Consider the following 13,768-nt stretch of genomic DNA (forward strand, 5'->3'; position numbering starts at 1 on the left):
GACTGCCTTGTGTAAGTAGCTTTTATATTTGCTTTCATGCAGCTTAACGCTTTGAAAATCATCATAAATGTACTGTGAAATGTAGCCTATTCTTCCGCTAAATGAAGAGAGACGTTATGATTTTAATCGGAGAACTAAAATGTCGATTGACGATCAGTGATGATGCTTTCCCCATCAGTTTTGAACTGTAACAGGTCAGTAACACCTGGAAGGAGAATGACCTCTCCCTACAGAGATCTGCATGACAGTTACGTTTCAAACAAAAGGGTAGGACTATACATCAAACATCAATTTACCACGCATCCACTTACTGTTCGTTACATTTCTTATTGTCTGACTTGTTTTATCATCTGACTCATTTTACTGTCATAATGTAACTTTATGTCTTTAAAAGACTTCCACCGGCTGTGTGACAGTAGCCGTGGCAGTGGGCTGTCTGACCGTCCTGGGGATCTTGCTGGCCATCGCTGTGTTGGAAAGACCGAAATCTCCCAAAAATCACGAGACACTTCCTCAGGATGCTGGTGAAGGGAATTTCTCTACAGACCAGTGCAGGTCAGACCACACACAGCAGTCTGCTTGTTGACTCATTGGGGAATATAGCTGAGTTCATGTGTATTGTCAGTAATCAATACATGCTTAGATCTGTCAGAGGATGAGGTGCAGACTAGTGTCAAAGCACATTTGTTGTTCTAATGTAGTAGAACTCACTCGGTGAACTTCAGACAATAAGCTCAATGAGCAAATGTCCAGTCATGCTGACAAGAGTTTATTGAATAACTGATGAATTGCATTCCAGTGTTATTTATTCTTTGACTGGTGAAGAGGTTTTTGGTGTCAGTTGCACAAAACTGTGTTGACTAGGGATTGAGCTGGTTACTAATTTTCATCAAGGACATTATTTTCATTTTTATCAGAAATAGACCAATGATACACCCAAGTCCTGTAACTTCATTAAAACAAGAAGGAAGTTTTTTTTTTTTTGTCAGAGTTGCTCATCATTTCGAATCACAAGTCATGAACTCATGATTCTAAGTTATGAAGTTTATAACTAGCAATTTTGTATTGAAATTGACAAACATTGAGTTTAATGAATAAGGATTAGTTTCACTAAATTGCACTGTGATTTTTCACAGTTCAGTCTCCAGTGAGTTCACTCAGCAGGTACCTTTGTTTATCCCTCAGAATGGCCCTTGTGGAGAGCATTCCCCTACATGTGAAATATAAAGCCAATGTCACCCTTGGGATCCCTCTGGAAAAAGTCTGGAAAGATCTTCTCTCCATGGCAACGGAACAAATGGATGTGGCCTCTTTCTATTGGACTCTAACTGGTGAAGATATCAACGTGAACTCCTCCTCTGACCTACCTGTGAGTTGTCAAAAAATGACAGAAATAAACACTGAGTCATTGCTCCTAAACATCAAAATAAGAATCTATGTTGAATAAAAATAGACCTAATCTATGTTAAAGTGTCCCATGATATTGTCCGTCTGAATTTTGGTCTTGTCTCGACAGGGAAGAGATATTCTGGAGCAATTTGAAGCTTTGCCCTCCAGGAACATATCTGTCCGAGTGGTGACCAGCGTTCCCTCCATTCCAAATAACTCCACAGACTTAAAGATCCTGAGAGAGAAAGGTTTGGAAATATTGTATCACTTTTAAGCAGATCATCATCTACATTCAGTGCAGGGTGTTTTTATCTGTAGCCGACTGCATTGTCTTTGTGGACCACAGAAAGAGAAAATATAATTCAGACCACCTTCCCTCACTTCTCCTTCTCACTTGTTGTCCGTAGGAGTTCAGGTAAGGAAGGTGAACTTTGGGCGCTTGACAAAGGGCGTCCTGCACAGCAAGTTCTGGATTGTTGACAGAAAGCATCTATTTATTGGAAGCGCCAACATGGACTGGAGATCTCTCACAGAGGTAACCACAAAAATCAACATTTATACTTATTTCCAAGCTTCAAACGCATGGCTTGACAGTTTCATAACTCCCTTTTGAATCTCTACTATAGGTAAAAGAACTGGGAGTGGTCATCTACAACTGCTCCAGCCTGGCAGAGGACCTCCATAAGATCTTCCAGTCCTACTGGGTGATGGGACGGCCCAACAGCTCCCTGCCGGAGCCCTGGCCCCCACAGTATGACACGGCCATCAACCAAGATCACCCCCTAGTGGTGAAAGCCGATAACGTTTCCAGCAGACTCTTCCTCTCAGTGAGTTCCTTAGGTTTCGGTCTCGGTTCCCTCTAACGGGACACAGTCATGCTGGTGGAGGGAGGGGTGTTGTATCAAATTGACAAAAAAAGAAAAAGTTAGAATGGAGAGTAGAGATGGATTTGATTTGAATGTTGTCTTAGAGAAATGGCTCAGTTAAAATACAGCACATTTATCACTCAGGACAAACACCTAACCCCTTTAAACCACCTAAAAATCAGATTTTATGTATTATGCTTCTTGTTTTGTTTTTGGTGATATTCCCTATTTGTGTTGCACCCAAGGGTTCTCCTCCGTCGTTCTGCCCTCTATCGCGGACCCAGGACCTGGAGGCTATTCTGTCCATCATCTCCGGGGCTCGACACTTCATCGATGTAGCTGTCATGGAGTATTTCCCCACCACACGGTTCCTACGGCCTCGGAGGTGAACCTGACCGACATCGACCCGCAAAGGGAACCGTTTTTTAAATTATCTCATCAAACTATGCCAGAGTTTGACCTGATTTCCCAAATGTTATTTCGATTCAACAGATACTGGCCAGCCATTGATGATGCCATTAGGACGGCTGCGTTCGAGCGGCAGGTTAAGATCCGAATGCTGATCAGCTGCGGACGGGACTCCGACCCAGCCATGCTGCCCTTCCTGGAATCTCTAGCCTCAATACACTCCCCCAGCCACAATATCAGCATCCAAATAGTAAGACACAACATGAAGAATACTCTGCTATAAATACGTTTCTGACCCTTAAACACAACATTCGTACCAGTGCTTTTGTCCTTTTTTTTTCTGTTAACGCCTGACTGTCTTTCAGAAACTGTTCATTGTGCCTGTGGGAAACCAGTCTGACATCCCATATTCCAGAGTCAACCATAATAAATTCATGGTGACTGATAAAGTTGCCTACGTTGGTGAGTAACAGATTAGCTTTAGGGTTATTTTTATCCGCATTAATGGTTGAGCTCAAACTACTAAGCACATACGTTTGTTGCACGTGAACCAGCTAATGATTGACTGGCCGACACTGTTTTCCCCAGGGACCTCCAACTGGTCAGCGGACTACTTTTCCACCACAGCTGGAGTGGGTCTGGTGGTTTCCCAGCATGCCCCTCACGCTGAGTGGAAGACCGAGGCCCTGCAGAGCCAGCTCAGTGCGGTGTTCAACCGGGACTGGCACTCCCAGTATGCTGTGCACCTCGCTGACCTGGGACACCACCCAGACTGTGCACTATCAAGAGGATAGGATTCATGTAAAAATTTTACATGAATACATTTTGTAATTAAGGTCATATTCAGTTGTGACTCATGAAAAATTATGTTATCTTGATATCAAAATCAGCAGTTCACATTGATCTCTCCATTTTTTGTGTGTGATATAACTAATTTGCATCATTATCCAAGACATGAATGGTAAAGGCATAATATTACTCATATTCTTTGAAGAGACTGTGTGATGAAATTGTGGATATGGTCAATAGGCATTTTTATGAATGAAACTGTCATATCATGTCACATTGTACCAGCTGTTTCATCGACAGCTGTCTGGCTTCACACCTCAGTACACCTCTACCTATGAATAAGCTCCTCAGCTTTACTGTGTTATCCTTGATATTTGTTTTTTTATAAGATTTACATGGGGTGTAATGCATCATGAAATAAAGACTGTTAACTTTTGTATAGCAATAGCATTTTGTTCACCGAACGTTTTACCCTATGGTTTTAGCTGGAAGGGAGAGTTGGATGTAATTCCTCCTCCCCCCAGTAGATGGCAGTGTAATGAAAATTAAACCACCAAAAGTGCGCAGGCGCAGGGCGGGGCTCCGTGTTGTAGTACGTGTGCTTCAGCGGCTAGCTTGCCTGAGAGTGAGCTAATTAACTAACGCTGCGGTTGAATTGAAGTTTGAATCATGGTGCTACTTGAAAACGATTCGGTAAGATACAAAAGATAATATTACATTCTGATTTAAATTTTTACATCGTCACACGTGGTTGTCTTTTTGTCGCTGCATTGTAAACTTGAAAAATCCACACTGTCTGCTTTAGCTTGCTAGCTGTGGTATCGTTAACGTTGGACAAGCTAGCCGTCCAACTGACTCGTTAGCCTGCTAGTTTAACTAATACCGGTTTGCCAAGTGAGACACTCAAAGAGAGGTGAGATAGGCTCTGTGGCAAGCATGTACGCTGCTTTCTAACCCAGAAACAACAATATTTATGGCAGCTCTCTTGTAAAATTCATTTGGGTTTTAGCGTTAGATAAATAGCTAAGTTATGCTAACATCTCGTACATGAGGGCAGTCTAGTCTAACTACACTCATATACAAGTAGCCGTCCTTTGATGCAATCTGAGCTAACGTAAACAGAATATTGTATTTTCTACTCATAATATGTTTCCTAAATATGTATCAGGTCCCTAGTAAAGCAGCACACAGTCAATCAGGTTTTGTTCAACACTAGATCCTGTGCCGTGCGCATTGCACGCTGTATCTTCGTGTTGAATTCAGTCGCACCATACTGAAAATCTCGGGTTGGACAGTAAAATTGTCGTTGTTGGAACATCACGATCTATCTTTGCTTTCCGTTCTCTAGTTTCTGACCGAGCTCACGCGGCTGTTCCAGAAATGCAGAACCTCCGGTAGTGTTGTCATCACATTAAAGAAATGTAAGTGGGGTCTTGGGTGGTTGGCTATATGATCCAGTCAAAAATATTTAAGTTTCGTCATGAAAGAAGGCCACGACTCGCCTTTTCCCTACATCTAAACAGCTGGGTTGGGTTGGGTTGGGTTTACTCTTCCAGATGACGGCAGGACCAAACCAGTTCCCAGAAAGGGCCACTCGGAAACATTTGAACCAGCAGACAACAAATGTCTCATCAGAGCGTCTGATGGCAAGAAGAAAATTAGCACAGTGGTGAGCCTCCTGGGTTTCCCATGTTCTTATGTTGGATCTTTAACATTTATATCAGCTGTTGACCTTATGCACAATGCTGAATTCCCATTTCTTTCATTTTCAGGTCAGCACCAAAGAAGTAATCAAGTTTCAGATGGTAGGTTTTCTAATAAGGAATACGCTTGCATGGAAAGTGTTTTCATTTTGATATTGTAAGGAAACTGTATTAGTGTGGGTTGCTGTATGCAGCTTCTGTATTGATTACTTCTACTTCTTGCTGATAACAGACATGATGAGCATTAGTTTGTGTTCCGTAATAGGTTGTTTTGGATAAACAGACTGTCTGTAAAGGTAGAATAGCGATTTAATATTGTTGTTTATCCATCAACTTGATTCTTGAAGTCTTCTTTGCAGGCATACTCCAACCTCCTTAGAGCTCACATGGATGGACTTAAGAAGAAAGATAAGAAAAGCAAAAGCAAGAAAACCAAAGCCACCCAATGAGCAACAGACTCTTCCATACCTTGGGTACCTAGACTGGCCTGTACCATCTGAGGGAGTGGGGGAGGGCTCCACCTGGCCTGCAGCCCCTTCCAGCTTCCCCCATTCACCTGACGCCTCAGAATCACTGTTTGTCCACCTAGCGACTGCTTTGATATCATGCCATCGTTTGCACGATAACATCTCATCCCTGGCCGTTCAGTGCCGTTGGTGGATTGGAGCAGGAAACCTGAGGATTTCTAATACTCATACAGGATGCAGCAAGTCAAGTTTATTGAATCACCACAGCCCGCACCAACATGTTTGCTTTGGAACCAAGTTACCAACCGCTGTGTCGCTTTCGGAGTGGCCAAAATGACGGAGCCCAATGATTAATTGCCTTTCATAATATTTCATTTAATTGTTATCGTCCCTATTTATATTCTGTTTAGAGCTAACCTAAGAGTTGTGTTGGCATGTCTCAATTTGAGTGCATCTCCATACAGATTTTTATTTAATTTTCCAGTTAAATGATTTTTTCATTTTTTTTTTTAAAGGAGAAATTTAAGCATAGGTGCTCAGAAATGCGTAAATCAGTCTGACCACATAGTGATGCAATATTATTTGAGGATTTAATTTTTGTTTTTAAATCTTTGTGAAAATATTTGACTTGGCTTCATATTAGAGATAAAAAAATAAGCTCTTGCCTGTTTTTCTTAATTTGTTTAAAAGTAGAATGGACTTGCTGTTGTGCCCTTTTTTTTTTAACCACAGAGGTAAACTGAGTTCATCGTAAGGCAAGCTGTCAAAGCAACCTTCTTAAGTTGTTAAACCTCTATGAAATGCACAGTTTAGCTTAATTTAATGTGCATAATTCAGTTGTAAATAGGAAACCACTTTGGAAGGAGGTCATGACTGAGTTAAATGGAACAAAATGAAATGTATTAATAAAGTAGTAGATTTGCTGAAAGGCATATTTGATTTATGAATACAGAGACGGCAAAGTATTGACTGTAAATCTAACAACGTGAATTCTGTTTATCCCAATTACAAGGCAGGTACAACTACAGCCGGCATATTTCTTCAACCATTTGTAGTGTCTCATCATGCTACAGCGTGTTCAGATCCCATTGGAGAGAAATACAGCAGATTTTGAGTTGAGAAATAAAGTGCTTTGTTAAAATTCACTGCCTTTTTGTTCAGTCCGATAAAATAGCAAATATTTCATAGAGATTACCCCAAAGAAAGGGCCGACTGGTCTTCCTCTCCCATTGCTTACAGCTTGGTAAACACGAGCAATGTAGAAAATGAGACAATAAATACACTATGTACATAGCCACATTTCTGTGCTATACTTGTAAAAACAGTCTGAGGTGCGGCGGAGCCAGCGGTCTCATAGGGCGGTGTTCTTCTTGTCTGGTCTCTCCTTCGGCGAGGCTGCTAGATGGCGGTGTCGGTTGCTCTCCTCCTGGTATCCCTGCTTCATTAGGCCGGTCACATACAGGAACAAGGTCTGGGTCAGAAACGACAGTGAAGTGGGTCAGGACACTAATAGGTGAATGAGTTACAAACTGAAAAAAAGGTTCATTCATTTAACCACTAGAGAGCAGTAGAGGTCATTTCTGGTAGCAGATAAAGATGTGCAGAAAAGTAAACCACTGAAAGACTGACATTTTTTTCTATTAAGGCTATTTCACTTAATTATTGGATAGGACAGGATGCTGCAGACATGCTATTCCACAATAAAATACAATTAAAAACATGATACAATATTTGTATCTTAGAAATATTTTTCATCAGATGCCAAAAAATCATTTCACAAACCCCCCAAAATCATTTTGTGAGCCCCCACGGTGTCCTGATCCCCAGGTTGAGTACCACTGCCATACCCAACTTAAATGGTGTACGCTATATTTCACCAGATTCACTGAAGGGGGTATGGTTCTATTTCATATGCAAACCCAAAACCTAAGAGCAGCATTTTTGAGCGCGGCTGCATTAATAACACGCGAGTGATCTTCATGTGACATGACGCGTTGTGACAGAGCCATGTTCCGCTGTCTCAATATGATCATTTATGGTTCAATGACATGTAAATTTTCACATCAGTCAAGCCTGCGTTGCTGTGCTTTTCATCTTGACACGTAACATGACGCATGAGGAGATGTGGAGAACTCTGGACACCAACCGTCATGTGTTACTATTGACATGATGGTTACACTCATCGAGCCTGTTTCACCGGGCGTTTATGCAGGCTGGGTTCCTGGAAAAGCCTCTGCCTGACGGCCACGTGCGGAGCCACAGAGGTCAGACAGAGAGGCTGAGCGGTGCCTCTTACCTTCCACGCCTCCTCCAGCTCAGCGGTCCACCTCTCCTTCAGGATGGGCTGGACGGCACAAATGAACTCCGCTCCGACATACTGGAAAATAATTCATCCTATATGAGGCACTCAGTGATATGATAAACAATGTCCTAATGCTGTGGTGACTGGTGTTCAATTGCAGTGTCATTCCGTTGTGTTATTTAGTTATTTAGTACAGTAAATGTGTTTAATCTTTTGCAGGTGAAGTTTGGGAGGGCAATTCATTCAGCTGGTTTGATTTTAGGAGTCTCAGCGTATTGGCGAGACTAATAGAGCGCCATGAGTTGAAATTGGAGTGTGTGTGCTCCATCGTAAACAACACAGCATGGCAATAATCAGACTGCGGCTCAGCGCCATTGGGATTATCAGGGTCTTACACTGTAGTATTTAGGTGGGGCGTTGTAACGATAATGGCTTTTCCCAAGCTCCAGAGCCAGAGCCTCCAGTCGTTCCAGCTGGTCCAGTCGAGCCACGCTTTTCTCGATAAAGGACATCACCCTGAAAGAGACACAGGGACAAAGACTGAGGATGAATTACCTGGCCTGACTGACCTACATGAATTGGTATCGCCAATAGTTGACCATGAACTTCCACACTTCCACTGCAGATAATGTGATGCTCTCGTATGTTGAGAGGATGCTGACATTTGCGAGTTTAGAATCTCAAATGCCAAGAATAATGGATGAAATTGATTGAGCATCTATCAATCTAGTTCGTGGCCAGCTGATTGTGCAATATTTATCCCGTGAAAACATTGTTTTTCCTGAACAGTGAAACCACAGGATCAATTCTCTTTGTCGCTTGCAGGTGTGTCTGCCATCATTTCACCGCAGAGTGCGTGCGTGACCGTTTTGATGATGAATATGCAACAAAGGGGTTAGAGTTGGTTTCGCTCTCTCTCGCTCCGTCTCTCTGCCTGGCTGCCACCACGGACATTTACACTAATGTCCCTGAGAGCGGCTGAAGGGCCATTTGGCCTTATCAGTGAATTTAGAGAGCAGCTGGTTCACGCTGGGACGTATAACACGTTCGCCCGTGCCTGGCGGCTGTGATGTCACGCGCACCTTCAGGTCCTCAGGCATAATTGGCTCTGTTGGCCTTGTGTGGAGAGGAACACAAAGAGGCCTGATGCACACAGTGGAACCACAGAGAAGTGCCTGTGAGGACTCTCCTGCTTTTATCTCATGGTTTGTGTCTTGCGCTGCATGTTTGGAACACCGTTTTACTATGTATTTTTGTTATAGTGCGTTAAGTGAGAGGCAGTGGTTGGAGAGATGCATAAAATTATCTTTAAAATGCATGTCATTCAGCAACAGGGATTGCACTCCACACAACAGTAGGCCATAAATGACTTCACTTCTCTTTCCTGTGTTGAGCTGTTGTACTGTATTGTGACCTGTTAAGCTTCAGTGTGCTGGACTGTAATATGGTTCCCTTCCCAGTGCTATACCATGTGGTGCTGGGCTGGACTGCTCTGTGCTATACTATCCTTGGCAGGTCTGGTTTGTCCTGTGTCGGGCTGGAGGATGGTAATATGTGATGTGAGAGTTGATGACTGACCGCAGGCCGTGTGCCCTCAGCTCCCGGCTGGTCCGCAGCCTCTCCAGGTCCTCCACGTCTCGGAACAGGAAGAAGACATCTTTGCATTCAGGATGGGTCTCAAACAACCTGTTACCAAGACAACAGTAAGCAGGCATCCGTGAGCCTCTGGGAGCGCTGTTCATAAAGAGCAGCCTAACCAGGCTGACATTCATTCCCACACCAAAACAACCCCCCCCCCCCCCGCCCCAAGTCCCCTGATGAAGATGACATCACCTTAAGAGTTTCAGCGTTAATCCTTATATTGACAATACTAGTGTCTACATGAATTTCAAGTCAATTCATGTGGCTCATCAATATGGTGATTAGCCATTTCTACCTCATCCTCAATGCTTTCTCTCCACCTCATTCCTTCAATAGAGATCTGATTGTGCCTTTTTGATCATATGCCTTTTCCATCTGATTCTGCTTCATCATTACTGCCCTCCACTCCGGTTTTACTCCCAACAGCTGCAATCAGCAGCAGGGCCCGGTGGATCTGGGAGTTAGTTAGCCTGGCAATCCATACTCCCGTTTCCCCCGAGCTGCCCTGCCCTGCCAGACCAGGACGGAGTCGGAGTTAAATGGAGCCTCTGCTCCTACTAAGCTCAGACAACAAAGGAGTCTTCCTCTTTGATTTAACCTCAATCAATTTCCTTAACCAGAGAGTTTAAGCATGCTGCTATCCAATCAGAGAGCCTTGCAGCCTCCAGCTGAGGTATCTGTGATTAGTCATGCTACCAGCATACACAGTTCCCTCCTCTGAATGTGCGTTGTACTGTGCTCCACTGAGATGCAAGGCTCATGGTAATTGTGCTTTATCAGACAGTATATAGTTTAGTGATGCAAGGGAAATGGGAGAGAGAGGGGTAATGATATGTATCAAATGCTGCAAGGTGGACTGTGAAAACACGAGCACATGGCACACACCACCAGCACATCTTATTGATACTACTGTTTATTTACACTTTATTTAACCAGCCACTTCAATTAAAAGCATCCTTTTATGACAGTGACTGATTGTTATTCATCAAAAGCCCCTCAATGATCAGTGTGCACTCATGGAGTTACAATACTAGAAGCAATGTATGATGCAAACGTTTAATTTGTATGTAGGTCATAATCGTATCCTTTATGTTAACTGTGCCACTTCGTGTTCAATAGACCGAGCATTAATAATACATTGTAGAAACTACCTGTGGATGGCGTAGGTCAACGAGTGTCTTTTTCTATTTTCTATTTTATTGTTTTTTGCCCAGGGCCTGCAGCTCTGGTGGCCCGTTCCCGGTTGTGAGAGGAAAAACATGCATTGTTTCCATCCATGAAATATAGACCAGAGTCCTTTTCAGTAAATGCATCAGGTGTCTTTACCATATTGAACCCCTTGATCAATAGATGAACAGAGGTGTGAGAGAAGTGATGTCATGCTGGTTTCTCTTAATGGACGCTGTCAAAAACATCAGTGCCTCTGTGCTGTTTGACAAGCGAATAATAATGCAGGGAGGTTTGCTGAGATGCAAAATTATATTGATCAGGTCAGCCTTGATTCTAGGCCAAAGACTAAAGGTGTGTATGTGTGTGTGTCTGTGTGGGACTTCTTAAAACATATTTTCTTGTTTTCTTGTATTATGCTTGTACCTATTTTATTCTCGTTTCATTCTTCTATAACCCTATAGTTTATCGTATTGCTTTTTACATATGATTGCTTTATTGTGTTTAAAGCACACTAACTGCTTACAAAGCACTACGCCACTAAAGTCTATTGTTATTCATAATTATTACTATTATATTTTGACTATAGGCCTACATTTGTGATTGGTAGTAATTACAATCACAAAGAGCAGACTGTTTATATTTAACAAGGTAATGAACACATACTCTATGTTTATAGTTTCATATAGCCTACCATAGCCTCACAAAGGGGAAATATGCAGCCTCAGTGGTTTATTCATTTCAAACCCAAAGTATTCTGAATTTATGCGAGACTGAATGAAGTCCTGGGTAGTCTGAGTGTGTAATGCTTCAATGTTTGCACCGCAGTGTAAGTGGGTTTTTGGATGAATGTGTCTTGTTTTAGAGGAAAGCCATAACAGGATTCCTCTGAGGCTAAATGACTGTGAAATTTGCTTTCTCCCTGTTCAGACCCCCGCTCCCTCGCTTCATTGATGAGAGTCCAGGGGAAATGGCTGCTCTCCCACCGGCACCGTTAACACACCGACAACATGTAGACAGCGTGGCGTTTTGTTCCACTGTGTGTATCTCTTGAGGACAAAGGCGAGCATGCATAACATATGCATACAATGTAGGACTATATTGCACAAGTGGAATTTTAATTGGCGCCACTCAAAGGCTTTATTCAGAAGTATTCTGGCACCCATGAAATGAGCTCTCCACAGTCTTCATGTTATAGAAATCTGAAAGGAAACAATTTCCCTGCTGAGAAACAGGCTCTACTATACTATATATAGGCTACAGCAAGCAAAGGGGGAAAAATACAGGTGATTCCCTCTGTGCTGGTTTTACTGGAAGCAATTCATGTTCATTCATTAGATACAAGCCTTGACAGCCCGGGGGCCCTGAGGTGGCCCTCATCCACCAGAGGCCCCTGTGGTTCCAGGCGAACACACTAAGGTCAATCTCCTCAGCTGTTGGGAGCACCCCAGGGACCCATGGCCCTAACTGGGCTCCTGGCTCCGTGCCTGGTGCCCTCTTTCCCCTATAGATCCACCAGCAGCAGCCTGGTGTCCGTCTGTCCTTATCACCATATTCCTTCAGTTTATTTCCAGCCAAAGGCCAAAGATGTTTCAGCGAGGCTGGCCATCATCATCGATAATACGACTTTTCCTCATCGCTGATGCCTTTAATCTTTGTAGCCTACCATGGGCGGCCTGAAGCTATGCATTATGCAATGCTGTTAAGATGTGATATGAAGTGATGAGAGAGAGTTTGTGTGTGTGTGTGTAGGAGGGAGGAGGGGGGTATTCTGCTCCAAGCCTTGAATGAAAAACTGTGGGTCAGTAGACAGAGGGACATGGTGGTGGAGGTTGAGGGATATGTACAGTTTCCTTGCATGAGGCGGTTGGGCACAGTGTCACCATCACATTGAATCAACGCAGCCCTTGAGACTTCCCTGCCCTAGACCCATGCAGCCATGTTATATCTGTGGCCTGGGCGTGTTACCAGCAGGTCAAGGTTTCACCAAGCTGTCTCAATGGGCTTTACAAGGGAGCTGAAGTCAGTGAAAAGTCTACATTTTGCCCCTACTGTCTTTCAAGGTCAAGAGTACTATAGCAAGCAAATCGGCCACAGCCTACTTTATACACAGATGATGTGCTTTACATGTTGCATGAGCGCAGCGCAGGCACACAATTGAATCTGTACCTTTTGTTCTCATAGTTTTAATTTGACTAATAGGCTACCGCTACATTATTTTTATGGCGTTGTATTTTTGCGTCTTCCCGAATGAAAAATCCATACAAAATTCTTACAGGGTGTCATAGTGTCTGTGGTAGTGAGTAGTGAGTTTATTGACCTTAAATACTTAGCCTAATGGTAGGCTATTTTGTATCTAGTATGGTATTCACTAATATTCCGCTTTACTGTGATATTTGTCTATATTCTTCTAAAATCCAGCCTATATAGTTCCTCAGTTTAGCTTCTATTCGGCTATTTATCATGCAATAAACAGTAGACAAATACTGAAAAGGCTTAAGCATCTCACCTGACGAACATAATAATCCCAACTTTGGCGATATCGTCCCGGATAACTTTCCATGACTCCTTGATCATCTGGATCTGGTCCTCGCTGAGATGAGCAGCAGCAGCCTCCGTGCTCTTCTCTCCAAACTCTGGTTTCGCTGCCAGACCTGATATTGCGCAGCCCATTCTTCATATATACAAGACCGCAACGAGGAATTTGCGCCAATATAAAAATAAAAAATGCTGGGTTCATTTATTCTGTGCCAGAGAGGGAAGCTGCTGTTCCTGGCATCTGGTTCAAGTATAGACTCCTATTGCGCCCTGCACTGCACTCGACCAGTCGGTTTCTAGGACCAGTGTCAAGGCAGCCTGAGTGAAAAGACACAACTTCTGGTCATTAATTCAAAATAAAAACCCGTATTGACGAACACGCGTTTCACCGGGTTTGTTTGCGCGATAACGGCGCTTTTATTTTGAAGGATAATCACTTTACGTCCGGTGTACTTCTTCTCTGTCTCTGGTTGGCTTGACGCAGCTTTGTGCGCTGGC

At 43.2% G+C, this 13,768-nt stretch overlaps 3 protein-coding genes across 4 annotated transcripts; 2 read left to right on the forward strand and 1 right to left on the reverse strand.

Annotated features, from left to right (window-relative positions):
- Positions 1-5: 5 nt before the first annotated feature.
- pld4 (phospholipase D family member 4) lies at positions 6-3,874 on the forward strand. The gene is made up of 11 exons (XM_071900136.2): positions 6-11; positions 195-267; positions 395-555; positions 1,186-1,369; positions 1,517-1,637; positions 1,797-1,924; positions 2,016-2,216; positions 2,501-2,640; positions 2,748-2,913; positions 3,029-3,125; positions 3,252-3,874. The coding sequence occupies exons 2-11, from the start codon at positions 217-219 to the stop codon at positions 3,455-3,457; spliced, it is 1,455 nt and encodes a 484-aa protein (XP_071756237.1). The 5' UTR covers positions 6-11; positions 195-216; the 3' UTR covers positions 3,458-3,874.
- Positions 3,875-4,033: 159 nt separating this feature from the next.
- On the forward strand, positions 4,034-6,767 carry srp14 (signal recognition particle 14). 2 transcript variants are annotated; one of them, XR_011784650.2, is made up of 6 exons: positions 4,034-4,145; positions 4,801-4,873; positions 5,009-5,121; positions 5,225-5,257; positions 5,515-6,176; positions 6,210-6,767. XR_011784650.2 is itself a non-coding variant. In XM_071899894.2 (5 exons), exons 1-5 carry the CDS (start codon positions 4,122-4,124, stop codon positions 5,602-5,604), a joined length of 333 nt encoding a protein of 110 aa, XP_071755995.1. In that variant the 5' UTR covers positions 4,034-4,121; the 3' UTR covers positions 5,605-6,767. The 2 variants fall into 2 exon arrangements, 1 of the variants encoding a protein (XP_071755995.1); XM_071899894.2 differs by having other exon boundaries at positions 5,515-6,767.
- Positions 6,768-6,973: 206 nt separating this feature from the next.
- xgb (x globin) lies at positions 6,974-13,405 on the reverse strand. Its single transcript, XM_071899881.1, has 5 exons — positions 13,242-13,405; positions 9,503-9,610; positions 8,320-8,440; positions 7,919-7,999; positions 6,974-7,093 (listed from the first exon to the last, which is right to left on the reverse strand). The coding sequence occupies exons 1-5, from the start codon at positions 13,403-13,405 to the stop codon at positions 6,974-6,976; spliced, it is 594 nt and encodes a 197-aa protein (XP_071755982.1).
- Between the last annotated feature and the right edge of the window lie 363 nt (positions 13,406-13,768).

This window comes from Centroberyx gerrardi, chromosome 17, assembly GCF_048128805.1.
Source record: "Centroberyx gerrardi isolate f3 chromosome 17, fCenGer3.hap1.cur.20231027, whole genome shotgun sequence".
NCBI classification, from domain to species: domain Eukaryota; kingdom Metazoa; phylum Chordata; class Actinopteri; order Beryciformes; family Berycidae; genus Centroberyx; species Centroberyx gerrardi.